The following is a 15,125-nucleotide window of genomic DNA, read 5'->3' on the forward strand; positions in this document are numbered from 1 at the left end:
ATAGAAAAAATGGAAACATTTATTCAAGCTCCATTAGCACACACCGGTCAGACTCTCAAAGTTTGCCTACACAACATTCAAGGGTTAAATGAACACATAGAAGACTTAAAACATGATAACAGAGTTTTGAATGCAGACATCATTGGCCTTACAGAAACATGGTTACAACATGACACACCAGTTAATGACATTGCAATGCCTGGGTGGACATTCCATCATAAAGTAAGATCCAATTCATACAGTAACATGGAGGTGTTCCACAATTTAGCGACAAGACAGCATGGTGGAGTCGGATTCTATCACAAGGACCACATCATTTGTGACGTTCTAGATGTGCCGTGTCTTGATTTAGAAGCCATTACTTTTAATGTTCAGCCTACAAATTACAATGTGATAGTGCTCTACAGACCACCCTCTTACAACATAGGATTATTCAAAAATAACCTCGCGTCTGTAGTCAACCAATTGAATCAACTTTCAGGGGGTAAAATAATAATGGGGGATTTCAATGACGATGCTCTAGTTTCCAAATCTGTCGAAAACTTTATGCAGCAGCACGGTTACATCCAAATAGTAACTTTACCAACCACAGATAATGCAACACTAATCGACCACGTTTACATAAAAGACATTAATCCCGAGCATGTTAAGCTAAATATACTATCTACCTACTACAGCTATCACGAATGTATTTCCCTGACATTCCAACTAGGCAGCTAGTGCTCCGCTATTACCATATTTATATCATGTATAAAGGTTTTCCCATCAATCATGACATTTTTTTCCTACTTAGATTAAATGTATAGAACATGTTAAAATAGTAGTACAAACAAGGTAAAACTTTAGATGCAAAAGTACAATATTGCTCTTAGTACAGGACACAGTAAATGTAAATTTGCCATATCTTTGATCCAGTGGCAATGCACTCCTCCTTTTTCCATCCTCAAAGCACTGGTCAATAACATGGATTTCTTTACTGCAGAGAGTATAAGACCCAATGGAGACTTAGTGTGTATCTGTAAATAATAACAAAACATAATTGAAAAATTAAGAAAATATGTCATATGGCAACAATCACATGGCAACAACTTCTCCGTCAGCGATGAATCGGCACAAGACAAAAAGGTAAGATTATGTTTATTACTTGAATTACTATTTCATACATTCATTTTCATCATATCGTATTACTTACTAACATGTTTTTTTCCCAGTTTTGCCTCTCAAAACCCAACCCCACGTCCACGTCGTGAGAGGTGTCCACAGTGTTGATTCCAGGTCCATTCAGGCCGCTGTCTGGATGGACCTGGAAGCATGCTGGCCAACGGGGCTCTGGTAAAGCAAAGTCAGTCATTTATTTCTTACAGGTGGCGCTAGACTGAAGGTGAAAGCAATTTGGTTTAAGCTTTGACGCTGATTGAGGGTTCATCTTTTGCCCAGACTTGACAAGGTATGTTTGGTTATTGACCTCCGCTTACTAACTCCACATGTATTTGTCCTATTGTTCTCAGGTTAGTTCTACATTTTGTTAAATTGCTACAAAATGGAGCACCCAAAAACAATACATCTCCTTATCCACTTGAGCATCTTCCTCTGTGATTATTTTGCATTTTGGTCAATAACTCCCAGACCGAACATCCCACATTCAAAAACTTCCCATCTACGAATTCCGTGAAGCGAGGGGCCGGCGCCGCAGACGACGACGCCCGATCCCGAGTCGCGCGGGACGCTTGGCCCCCGTCCACAACTGCCTGCAGTTCTAGTTCCTATTATTTTTCTCCGCGTAAAAGTGGTGCTACAGCCCAAACCGTAAAGGGTTGTGACATGCCACTTCCAGGGCATATCCAGGTCCGTACCCCGTACGCAGACAAAAAAATTCAGACATCCCGGCCAGTAGGTGGCGCTACAACAAAGGAAAAGGCGTTTTGGGCTATAACTTCCGCACCGAAAGTCCGACAGTCAAAAACTTTATATCCACAGATGCCCACAAGTCAGCTGCATCTTTTGAGATAGGCCACGCCCATTTGCGATTGGACAGATTTTTTGCTACGTCGCAAAAACTGTGTCAGTCACCAAAACATACTCCTCCTACAGTTTTTGCCCGATTTGGACGAAACCAAAAGCATTATGCTTTACCGACTCCCACGAGCAAAAGTGGGTCAAATAGTTTTTCTACGACCATCGGAAGACCAAACGGTAGCGCTTTAAAGATTCGCGAAAATTCCTTAAAAAAAAAAAAAAATGGGATTTTCTTGAAACTGAAGGGAGACTATCATGGGGCATACCTGAGCCTATGGCAAAAATATGGGAAAGAAATTTCTATGTGGGCCGGACTTATTAAAAAAAAGAGTTTTTCAATTTTTTGGCCTGTTTTCGCCATTTTCTAAGTCTTTAGGCGGGAAAATGGGAAAATTCAAAAAAGTGTCTTTACAATGGAGAGGATGACAATTTGATTTTGCTATAACTCCCCAACCGAAAATCGCACATTCAAAAACTTGACATCCACTTGTTTGGTACATTGAGCTGCATCTTTCTATCTAACGTAGTTTTGCGAATGTCATCCATAGGGGGCGCCAAAACCACAAAAAGCAAAGAAAACGCGTTTCGGGCTATAACTCCCACACCGAACATCCCACATTCAAAAACTTTACATCCCCGGATTCCGTGAAGCGAGGGGCCGGCGCCGCGGACGACGACGCCCGATCCCGAGTCGCGTGGGAGGCTTGGCCCCCGTTCACAACTGCTCGCAGTTCTAGTTAGGGGGCCAAGCCCGAGTAGGGCTGGGACCGCGTTTTGCAGAGCAACGCGGTTCCCAAGCCCTGCGGGGCAGGGAACCCTATTGATCTTGTTGGGCCTTTTATTAGGGGGCCAAGCCCGAGTAGGGCTGGGACCGCGTTTTGCAGAGCAACGCGGTTCCCAAGCCCTGCGGGGCAGGGAACCCTATTGTTCTTGTAGGGATTATTATTCTTTTTATTTTTCCTTACGTAAAAGTGGTGCTGCAGCCCAAACCATAAAGGGTTGGGACATGCCACTTGCATGGCTGATCCAGGTCCGTGCCTGGTACGCAGACGAAAAAATTCAGACATCCCAGCCACTAGGTGGCGCTACAACAAAGGAAAAGGCGTTTTGGACTATAACTTCCGCACCGAAAGTCTGACAGTCAAAAACATTATATCCACAGATGCCCACAAGTCAGCTGCATCTTTTGAGATAGGCCACGCCCATTTGCGTATATATACATTTTTTGCTACATCGCAAAAACTGTGTCAGTCACCAAAACATACTCCTCCTACAGTTTTCGCCCGATTCGGACGAAACCAAAAGCATTATGCCCTCCTAACTCCCACGAGCAAGAGTTGGTCAATTAGTTTTTCTACGACCATCGGAAGACCAAACGGTAGCGCTTTCAAAATTTGCGAAAATCTGTAAAAAAAAAAAAAAAGAGGGATTTTCTTGAAACTCAAGGGAGACTATCATGGGGCATACTTGAGTCTATCAAAAAAATATGGGCAAGAAATTCCTATTTGGGCCGGACTTATCAAAAAAAAGAGTTTTTCAATTTTTTTGCCTGTTTTCGCCATTTCCTAAGTCTTTCGGCGGGAAAATGGGAAAATTCAAATAAGTGTCTTTACAATGGAGAGGTTGACAATTTGATTTTGCTATAACTCCCCAACCGAACATCGCACATTCAAAAACTTGACATCCACTTCTTCGGTACATTGAGCCGCATCTTTCTACCCAACGTAATTTTGCAAATGTCATCCATAGGGGGCGCCAAAACCACAAAAAGCAAAGAAAACGCGTTTGGGGCTATAACTTCCACACCGAACATACCACAGTCAAACACTTTATATCCACAGATGCCCACAAGTCAGCTGCATCTTTTGAGATAGGCCACGCCCATTTGTATATGGGATTTTCTTTCGCTACATTGCAAAAACTGTGTCAGTCACCAAAACACACTCCTCCTACAGTTTTTCTCCGATTTCGACGAAACCAAAAGCATTATGCTCTACTGACTCCCACGAGCAAATGTTGTGTAAAGAATTTTTCTACGACCATCGGAAGACCAAACGGTAGCGCTTTAAAGATTTGCACATAGCTACCTTTTACCAAACTGCTCCTAAATCCAAAACGATTTATCCTATTAACACCAAACTTCACACATGTGTTTGTCCTATGGTTCTCAGGCTGGTTCTACTTTTTCCTTAAATTGCTCCAAAAGGGGGAGCCAAAAACACACTTCAGCATCTTTCTCTGCCATTACTTTTGTCTTTTGGTCTATAACTCCCAAACCAAACATCCCACATTCAAAAACTTTACATCCCCGGATTCCGTGAAGCGAGGGGCCGGCGCCGCGGACGATGACGCCCGATCCCGAGTCGCGTGGGAGGCTTGGCCCCCGTTCACAACTGCTTGCAGTTCTAGTTCTTCCTATTATTCCTTACGTAAAAGTGGTGCTGCAGCCCAAACCGTAAAGGGTTGGGACATGCCACTTGCATGACTAGATCCAGGTCCGTGCCTGGTACGCAGACAAAAAAATTCAGACATGCCGGCCACTAGGTGGCGCTACAAAAAAAGGAAAACGTGTATAACTTCCACACCGAAAGTCCGACAGTCAGAAACTTTATATCCACAGATGCCCACAAGTCAGCTGCATCTTTTGAGATAGGCCACGCCCATTTCCGTATATATACATTTTTCGCTACGTCGCAAAAACTGTGTCAGTCACCAAAACATACTCCTCCTACAGTTTTTGCCCGATTTGGACGAAACCAAAAGCATTATGCTCTACCGACTCCCACGAGCAAAAGTTGGTCAAATAATTTTTCTACAACCATCGGAAGACCAAACGCTAGCGCTTTAAAGATTCGATTTTTCGATATGGATCATTTCTTCTTCTTTTTATTTAAAATGGTGCTGCAGCCCAAACCGTAAAAGGCTGGGACATGCCACTTGCATGACTAGATCCAGGTCCGTGCCTGGTACACAGACGAAAAAATTCAGACATCCCGGCCACTAGGTGGCGCTACAACAATGGAAAACGCGTTTGAGACTATAACTCCCACACAGAACGTCCGACAGTCAAAACCTTTATAACCACAGATGCCCACAAGTCAGCTGCATCTTTTGAGATAGGCCACGCCCATTTGCGATAGGATACATTTTTTGCTACGTTGCAAAAACTGTGTCAGTCACCAAAACATACTCCTCCTACAGTTTTCGCCCGATTTGGAAGAAACCAAAAGCATTATGCTCTAATGACTCCCACGAGCAAAAGTTGGTCAAATAATTTTTCTACGACCATCGGAAGACCAAACGGTAGCGCTTTAAAGATTCGCCGATTAGCTTCCTTGTAATACCTTGTACGTAAGTGATCATAAATCCAAAACTATACATCGTATCAAGACAATATTTTAGAAATATGGTCGTACTGTCCTATTGAACATCCTCAAAAAAAATTGGAAAATTTCGCCAAAAGGGGGCGCCAAAAACACAAAAAGTATACATCTCCTTATCCACTTGAGCATCTTTCTCTGCAATTTTTTTGCCTTTTGGTCTATAACTCCCAAACCGAACATCCCACATTCTAAAACTTGACATCCACTTGTTCGGTACATTGAGCTGCATCTTTCTATATAACACAGTTTTGCGAATGTCATCCATAGGGGGCACCAAAACCACAAAAAGCAAAGAAAACGCGTTTGGGGCTATAACTCCCACACCGAACATCGCACATTCAAAAACTTTACATCCCCGGATTCCGTGAAGCGAGGGGCCGGCGCCGCGGACGACGACGCCCGATCCCGAGTCGCGTGGGAGGCTTGGCCCCCGTTCACAACTGCTTGCAGTTCTAGTTCCTATTCCTATTCCTTACGTAAAAGTGGTGCTGCAGCCCAAACCGTAAAGGGTTGGGACATGCCACTTGCATGGCTTATCCAGGTCCGTACCCCGTACGCAGACACAAAAATTCAGACATGCCGGCCACAAGGTGGCGCTACAACAAAGGAAAAGGCGTTTTGGGCTATAACTTCCGCACCGAAAGTCCGACAGTCAAAAACTTTATATCCACAGATGCCCACAAGTCAGCTGCATCTTTTGAGATAAGCCACGCCCATTTGCGTATATATACATTTTTCGCCACATCGCAAAAACTGTGTCGGTCACCAAAACATACTCCTCCTACAGTTTTCGCCCGATTTGGACGAAACCAAAAGCATTATGCTCTACCGACTCCCACGAGCAAAAGTTGGTCAAATAATTTTTCTACGACCATCGGAAGACCAAACGGTAGCGCTTTCAAGATTTGCGAAAATCCCTTAAAAAAAAAAAAAAGAGGGATTTTCTTGAAACTCAAGCGAGACTATCATGGGGCATACCTGAGCCTATGGCAAAAATATGGGAAATAAATTTTAATGTGGGCCGGACTTATTAGAAAAAAGAGTTTTTCAATTTTTTTGCCTGTTTTCGCCATTTTCTAAGTCTTTAGGCGGGAAAATTCAAAAAAGTGTCTTTACAATGGAGAGGTTGACAATTTGATTTTGCTATAACTCCCCAACCGAACATCGCACATTCAAAAACTTGACATCCACTTGTTTGGTACATTGAGCTGCATCTTTCTATCTAACCTAGTTTTGCGAATGTCATCCATTGGGGGCGCCAAAACCACAAAAAGCAAAGAAAACGCGTTTGGGGCTATAACTCCCACACCGAACATCGCACATTCAAAAACTTTACATCCCCGGATTCCGTGAAGCGAGGGGCCGGCGCCGCGGACGACAACGCCCGATCCCGAGTCGCGTGGGAGGCTTGGCCCCCGTTCACAACTGCTCGCAGTTCTAGTTGTTTTTGTTCTGTGTCTTAGGAACTTAAATCCAGCAGAGATATTTACTGGCCTGCACTTGCTGAATGAAACTGAAGAAAAAGAACAGCTTGAGGTAATACAACTGCTAGTTGATTACTTACGCAATCATTTTTTGTATTACAATTTTTTCAGAAATGTGTGAAAAATAATAAAAATTTGAATATGTCTAACTATTTATGCGTACGTTTGCATCTCTTTAAAAAACCAAGTCCAACGTTCTTACAGCATTCTTTCATTAAAAAAACACTATAGAGGCCTTTGTATTTTCAGCATGTTTTTAAGATCAAAATGTATCAAAAAAGACAATTAACAACATTCCTTCAGAAGAAGAAGAATGATGATGGAACGTTTTTTGAAAAACCTAATGGCAGTTAAAGATGGTTGTACAGATGCAAACATACAAGATTTGGTCAAATAAACACCTAAATGTACATGTTGGACCTTTTATTTAGAGCAGCATGAAAGAAGAAATGTTATGGAAGTAAAATAAACATACATCTCAAAATCGACTTTGTCATTGAAAACAGTTTTTGCCTGCGGTATTTCGCCTTAAAAAAAAAGGAATAGGAGGAACACATCAACCAAAGAAGAAAAAAGCGAGTGAGCCATCTTCAGAAGAGGAGTGAAACATGCAGCGGTGTGAGATCAGTCCCAGGCTGCGCTACAGGCTGACTCTGGCCTCGGGGATTCTGGAGTGTCTGTGCTTTGCCGGTGTGGTGTTTGGGTTTGCCTCCCTGGTGTTTGTGCTGAAGAAGGACGGCTACTTCAGTCAGCTGTGTGTCCCTGTCCTGGGTACTACCGACAACCAGACCAGTACAGGTGAGTGGGCACCGTGTGGACTTCAGGCTCGAGAGGAGATCTGAAGCACACACGCTTTCTTAATAGAACCGTTCCCTCTCATGTCTTCTGATTGATCCCTTACCCTCTCCTCTCCTCTGATTGGTTCGTTCCCTTTCCTCTCCCATGATTGGTCCATTCCCCTCTCCTGTCCTCTGATTGGTACGTTTTCCTGTCCTGTCCTGTCCTGTCCTGTCCTGTCCTGTCCTGTCCTCTCCTCTCCTCTCCTCTCCTCTCCTCTCCTCTCCTCTCCTCTCCTCTCCCCTGTTTTTGGCCCTTTGATGAAATCCAATTCCATAATAGATTGTGCTTCTAGCAGACACATTTTGGAGACCACCATCAGTTTGCTCCATATCCAACAATGTCCCAATGTTTCTCTGTGTCCTGCACAGACTGTAGTGGACAGGACGAGCAGTTCTCTCTGGTCTTCACCATCGCCTCGTTCCTCAACAACTTCCTGATCCTAATCAATGGCTACATATTTGATCGCTTTGGCACCATGGTGACCAGGCTGCTGGCAATGTGAGTTCATATTTTTCTCTAACAGAACGCTAGATGGACATACTGTTTGTCGAGGTTACGGTTGACTGATATATATACTCTGGCAAACTTATACGACAATAATCAGACCTTGGATAGCTTGATGCAAAAGCTTAAAGGCCTACTTCATTCGTTTGAATATGAAGGTGTATTGAATTCTGAGATCCTATGTAGTATAAATGTGCAAAAAAAATTAAAATCGGTTCATCCTAGCCTGAGAAAAGGCAGAAAGAGTGTTTTTTTAACCCTATATTTCTCTTTCTCGTGACATCACAGAAAGAGAAATATAGGGTTAAAAAAAAACGTACTTTGTAAATATTACTGTGATGTCACAGTAAAAGACATCACAGTAATATTTACAAAGTAAGTTTTTTTAACCCTATATTTCTCTTTCTGTGATGTCACGAGAAAGAGAAATATAGGGTTAAAAAAACACTCTTTCTGCCTTTTCTCAGGCTAGGATGAACCGATTTAAAAAAAAAATCGCACATTTATACTACATAGGATCTCAGAATTCAATACAACTTCATATTCAAACCGGTGAAGTAGCCCTTTAAGGAGTTCAGCAGGCAAAACAAGGGGCTGTCAGTTCGAACTTAGCTTTAATTTATTGAATGATATCGATACAGTATTTAGGAGCTCAAACGTGAATGTCTGTTATTTGTACAGTTGGGCTAAAGGGGGTTCAGTAAGCGTTACAGAGATAAAAGCAGGGAGTGTCTAACAGAGGCAGAGATAAAAGGCAATGAACTGTATTCCACTTTATTTAAGTCTGATCCCATTTGACCCTCAAATGATCGGTCTCAATAGCATTTTTTTTTGCAATATTTACTATGCAACTATGAATCATTTCCAAGACAAGTCGAACAAGACCTGGCAAAGGTACCGGGGGTTGGGTAACAGGGTGGTATTACCAGTACTCATTTACTTCTTTTTATATGAAATATTGAAATGAATAAGTAAAACCAAATGCATCATGTTCAGTCATATGTTCCCTTCTCCAGAACTTTGTACACTACTGGAACCATTCTTATGGCCTTCTCCAGTGCGGGTAGGTGCACACACACAAACATTCACATTATACATACAATAATATAGTAAAAATCCTGCTTCCATCCTCTATACAATTTTAGCCTACCCTGTTCCTGTGGTGGACTTTAAAACATACACTAATTTAGCCTAAGTTATTTCCCTTCTGTGTTGTCATGTAGCGTTTTCAGTGCTGCTTTTTCCTGCCTTGTCCTGCATCGCCGTGGGAGGAATTCTGCTCCTCCTGACTAACATGCAGGTGCATTCTCTTAGCACAGAAACATGCTGTATGTCAAAAATAAATTAAATTTCTATCACCTTTGATCACCTCTCCAATAACCTATAACTATACATTGTGTATCTGTGTGTGTGTGTGGGGGAAGGTGGGCAACCTGTTCGCTGCTCGTCGTTCCACCATCATCACCCTCTACAATGGAGCCTTTGACTCTTCTTCTGCTGTCTTTCTCATCATCAAGGTAAAAGAGTGCAGCCATGTCAGCGTAGCCATCATAACGCTTTACTTTGGCAGCCGACAGGCCCACTCACACAAATGTATGACCTGGCCCATGAAAACATCCAGTCAATGGGCATTACTAATTAAAAAAAAGGTGAAAACGTCATGATGTGGGTCAATAGCCCTGGCCAGTTTACTGCTTTTCTTCTCTTTCCTTTTTTTGGCACCCTGCTTTATGTGCAGGTCCTGGCATAGCTGAGAAGACAATTTCACGTTATCTTGGTTAGCTTTCTCATTGATACATAGCGATCGAACGATTGTTTGCTTGACCTTTTAAAGGCTAAAAACCACTAAAAAACCACTTATACTATTTTTAGGTTCCAAGATGAAATAGGATACATATACCCAACAAACAATAAATATATTTTTGTTTTAAAGAAGTTTCTTGGTTGAATAAAGTTTAGCTTAAGTTAGGTTCTTTGCCTCCAAAGACCCATGCACCACCATCCCAAGTGGCTTGGTCCTACCTAGAAAGCTTTTCCCACTTTCCTCCTTCCTTATCCCTAGCAGCATATAAACATCTGCTCCTACAAAATAGCTTCTACCCACCTCCTTAAGGTTTAACCGAGAGCTTTTCCTCTGTGTTCCAGGTTGTGCATGAACAGGGAATCAGTCTCCGCTCCTCCTTCCTCTTCTTGTCCTTCTGCAGCATCATACACGTGGGGAGAACCTTCCTGCTGATGCCCAGAACACACATCCCTTACCCTGTGCCTCAACACTACACCTATGGGTCAGAGCATTAGCCTGTCTTTAAAGCAGCCACTGTATTATAATGTCATAATGACCATCTTCACGGACGAGACATGACATTGTTTTTTCACCTAGTACAGATTGAATTGTGGAGAGACCAACACATACGACGTAGAGGAGTTTGAGAAGATGCAGGAGGGGGGGATGACAGTCTCACAGGATAATGTGCCATCAGCACCAGAGGAAGGCACAGAGGCCAAAGACTCAGGAAAAGGTACATACAGTATGTCCTCATTGTTGAAATCACCGTCACATTCACATTGTCAGGTGTGGATAACGTAGTTGATCGATGAAGCTGCACGCAAATCAAGTGGGACTTGAAGAATGTTGAGCTAAGTTTGAAAGGAACAACAGTTAAACACCCATTGCAATTTATGATTTCTGATTGGTCAAAGTTAACATGAGCTGACACTTTGACCAATCAGAGCAAGGCTCCGATTCTCTTTTCTTATTGGCTGTTGGGACTGTCCATTCACTTTGGCACAACTTTTGTCAGGGAGGGACCATAGGGGAGGGACCAAAGAAAACAAGTGGAGCAGTTGAGGTATTTGGATTTGAATGTTGTCTGAGATAAAGCAGAATGATACGTTTGTTGCAAAAAGGTTTATTTCAGAATAGCAAGGATTCTCCGGAGGTCTTCACTGGTTGCAATACAACAGGGTATCTTTGCAAAGAGTGAAGCCCCCTTCTTTAAAATCATCATGTATTTAAGGAGGCGAGGCAGACAGCTCAAATATACATACATTGATATCTAAATTACGTTACAGGAGAGACAGGCTGAGAGGCAGACAGTTCCTAATATGCATGAATTGTTATTGTAAACGTGGGAGGGGCAGGCTAGTCAGAGAACAGTAGGGTGCTGTCTGCAAGATTCAGTCGTGCTGAATCTTCCTGCAGCACGGAACAGGCAAACGGCCCTAGTGTGAGTGGGCCCTTAGTCTGGCCAGTCTCCCCCCACAATGTCTATCCCAACTGCCATTTTCTCCCCAAATCCTCCACCCCAGCTTTAATTTAGAGTCGAACTATTCCTTCGAATATTTCTAAATATCTGAAATAGATATAAGTAAATGTATTTGACTTCAAGGCACATCTCACTATTAAATACTGCCACTCTCATTCCATTTCATGTTTACTTAAAGGTGCAGTGTGTAATATGACATCATCAAGTAAGTTCTAGAAAGTTCTAGAATGCAACGCTCCCTGGGTAACCCCACCCCTTTCGAATAATAACAGAAGCTACAGTGGCCTTCAAGGACAAGAACAATTCTAAATTTTAAACAATGCACCTGATGACATTCCAACTATGACACTTCCAAAATGGCGGTGACAAGGCCTAGGTCTAAAGTATGGAGAAATATGGACATATATGAGACCCTTTCTAAGGAAGAAAAAAATAATAATTATAAAAAAAAAAATTCAGCTATTATGCACTAAATTAAACATACTTATGGATATTATAATTATTTTCTACAAAATCTGCTAGGAAATAAAACCCACAATTCTACACACTGCAGGTTTAATAGGGACAGATGCTACCACATAGACACTTGAACAAGAAATCTCCAATGTATAGCATCACTGCATTTACCTAAAGCTACTGTTAATTTCCAATTCCCTTCCCTAGAGGGGCTTTAAACAGTCATTAAAAACAAATATGATCCATAGCCACATTAAAAAACATACAAGCACATACTGTTCATATTAAAAACACATACATAAGGCACATATACCTGTACCACCCGTTGTGAAATACTATACATTTTGAATCTAATCTGATCAAATCTCTCGCTCCTGACGTGTAGTTCAATTTCCCCGTGTTTAGTGGCGAGTTTCCGGAGCTGTGTGCTGTCCTGGTTCTTCCTTGGACACTTGTTGTGGTTGTCCATAATGCAGCTGAGGCACTACCTCTTCATTGGCACCCTCAACTCTATGCTCAGCCGGCTGGCCAACGATGACCCCGACCTAGGTAAGTCATTGTAATAGTCTCTGACTCTCTTGTGTCACATTTATTAAAGCTAAAGCGCATCATTTATTTTTTTATTGTAAATGAATGACGGTTACATTCAAGCCAATGCCAGACAAGTTGACACAAAGTGGATTAAGCCTATCAACTCCACAAAACTCTCTCTGCGTTTCTCAGTATGGCAGCGTATACAGTACAAACCGATGTTCACCCACTGATTCTGGTGCAGGAGGATCAGAAAAATCCCAACAAGCGCCCAAGAAAAGTTTTAGTTTGTTGTTGAATCTACTGCTGAGAAAAAAACCTTGCCGTACCCTCATAAGGTATTAAATCCATGCGTGATCACTGAAGGCTTACCTCTGCACGTAGATGCGCCGGCAGTGTTTTTGTAATTACTAACACTATTAACTTCTCCATTTTCAATTCCCTCTCATCCTTGTCACAATCCAACCCTCATCTCATGTGTTGTTTCTTTTGTGTCTCTCTGTGGCTCTTTTCCTTCACACTGTATCTGCATCAGTCAGTCGGTACATCAACGCGTTTGCCATTACCCAGCTGTGTGGAGTGCTGTGTGCTCCCTGGAACGGACTCATCATGGACAGGCACAAGGGAAAGCCCCGTGCTCCTGGTAACTGAATGACTGGTGCTGTGACTGCATGTGTTAGTATGTCCAAACAGTCCTATTAGCTTAACCATTATTCGTTCCGTAGGGGAAACGGAGCGCGAGGCGGACCTGCGCTCCTCCAGTCTGTCTCTGTTCCTGACCTCCCTGCAGTGCGTGCTGTTCTCTGTGTGCGCCTCCATCTCTGTCCTCCCTCTGCAGTACCTCACCTTTATACTGCAAGTGCTCAATCGCTCATTCCTCTACGGGGGGAACGCTGCCTTCATTAGCATTGCGTGAGTAGCCGCCGGGCGCGCACACACACAAAGACACATGAAAAATATACCTAAAAACAGAAAAAGCCTGAGCCTGATGCATAGTTACCAGACTGGGTTGGTCGGCAGAAAGATGGGTTTGAGTTGCATTTTGGGAATTGTAGTATCCAGGATCTTTAGAGCTTGATATCTCGACCTCCAATGCTTAGGATTTTGAATATTCTTTTTTTGCTAAATTGCTAGAGTAGCCCTTTAAAGAAGTTGCTGCCTGAGTTGCAGGTTCATGAGGAGCAGACACTACAGAATGATACTGTGAAAACATGATGTGGTTATGGGGTAAAATGTATAAATTAAATAAAAATATTTGTGACAATCAAAGACAAAAAGCAGAACCTCGCCTTTGTTCTACAAGTCCTTAATCGCTCCTTCCTTTATGCAGAGTTCATTGTCATTACGTGAGTAGCCAGTGCAGGCACGCACTTGGCTACTGGCGAAATACCTTACAACACAGTTTTTACAGAAAAGCCTGACTCTAATACATTATAACCAGATAGGGTTGGTTGACAGAAAGCATAGCCAGAAATAAGCGTTTTAGTTGCATTTTGGGAATTGTAGGATCCAGGATCTTTGGACCTTGACCAATACTTGGAAATAAAAGCCAGAATATCTTGGCTTCTTCCAATGCTTAAGACTTACATTGTTTTAGATTTAGCGTGTTGGATGGACACCAAGTCATTGACTCTCCCTCTCTCAGTTTTCCAGCGTGTCACTTTGGGAAGCTGTTTGGCCTGGTCATGGCCCTCTCTGCTGTTGTCTCTCTGCTGCAGTACCCCTGCTTCGCCCTGGTCAAAGGAACTCTGGGCGGAGATCCCTTTTACGTAAGTGCTCAAGAAGGTTTAAAAAAAAGTACCTTTGAAAAAATAAACACAGGGTTAATATAAAATCCTTTTGGTGGACACATTTAGGTAGAGGGCGCATGAACACCAACAATCTTCTTCTTTTATTTTTTTTGCCAGTGCAGTGTTCAGTGAAATACAACAGCTTACTACAGCATACTAAACAGCACGGAAGAATGGATATTGATACACAGCCAATGTCAAAATGTCCACATACAGTATATTTTACACTAAACTGAGTAGTGTGATACATAAGCTGACTGGAGATGAATGGATATCTGTTGCTTGTACCTGTCACAGGTGGACATTGCTCTGAACCTCCTCACGCTGCTGGTGTTCATCCATCCTGCCTACGTCTTCTTCCACTGCAGGAAAGTAGCCCGGCGCAACAGAGAGGAGCACGCACACACGGAGATGGCAACCGCTTCCAAAATGGTTGAAGTCAAATTATAGTTAACAAGGACCATTTATACAAGTTATCTAGAAGTTTTACTTTTCAGGTTGTCAAGTAATTTTTTTTCTACCTCTTCTAACTTGTGATTTTTACATAGATGATAGTTTACAGTATGTTGTAATTTAGTTTTTTTTTAAAATCAAAAGTGCACTGATATGTCAAATGTTTTCAATGCTTTTGAGAACAGGTAAATATGTTGTTTTATATTTTGTACAATCCAAACATGTTCATAGGTTACTAAATAAAGTGTTATGTGAAAGTTTGTGACTTTACTAAAGTTTCTGAGCGTTATATGCTGTATTACTTGAGTCTACTACATGTGTATGTTTTATATGAACCATAATGTAGAGTGGGCTACACACAAAGGACTATACCGTATGCTAAGTTTATATGCAATATATCAC

General features: G+C 42.3%; 1 protein-coding gene across 2 annotated transcripts in view; it reads left to right on the top strand.

The window, feature by feature from the left end:
* LOC307251634 (equilibrative nucleobase transporter 1-like) overlaps positions 1-14,934 on the top strand; it is a 39,118-nt gene extending 24,184 nt beyond the window's left edge. For both annotated transcript variants that reach the window (XM_080029013.1, XM_080029012.1), the window contains exons 2-14: positions 6,863-6,935; positions 7,424-7,681; positions 8,092-8,221; positions 9,244-9,290; positions 9,451-9,527; positions 9,652-9,744; positions 10,373-10,512; positions 10,613-10,746; positions 12,355-12,498; positions 13,016-13,123; positions 13,206-13,392; positions 14,126-14,249; positions 14,568-14,934. In XM_080029013.1, coding sequence (XP_079885139.1) covers positions 7,492-7,681; positions 8,092-8,221; positions 9,244-9,290; positions 9,451-9,527; positions 9,652-9,744; positions 10,373-10,512; positions 10,613-10,746; positions 12,355-12,498; positions 13,016-13,123; positions 13,206-13,392; positions 14,126-14,249; positions 14,568-14,720 — 1,527 coding nt within the window. In that variant the 5' untranslated portion in view covers positions 6,863-6,935; positions 7,424-7,491 and the 3' untranslated portion in view covers positions 14,721-14,934. The remainder of the gene's footprint in view (positions 1-6,862; positions 6,936-7,423; positions 7,682-8,091; positions 8,222-9,243; positions 9,291-9,450; positions 9,528-9,651; positions 9,745-10,372; positions 10,513-10,612; positions 10,747-12,354; positions 12,499-13,015; positions 13,124-13,205; positions 13,393-14,125; positions 14,250-14,567) is intronic.
* The last annotated feature ends 191 nt before the right edge of the window (positions 14,935-15,125 follow it).

This window comes from Ammodytes marinus (genome assembly GCF_949987685.1).
Source record: "Ammodytes marinus genome assembly, chromosome: 6".
In the NCBI taxonomy this organism is placed as follows: domain Eukaryota; kingdom Metazoa; phylum Chordata; class Actinopteri; order Uranoscopiformes; family Ammodytidae; genus Ammodytes; species Ammodytes marinus.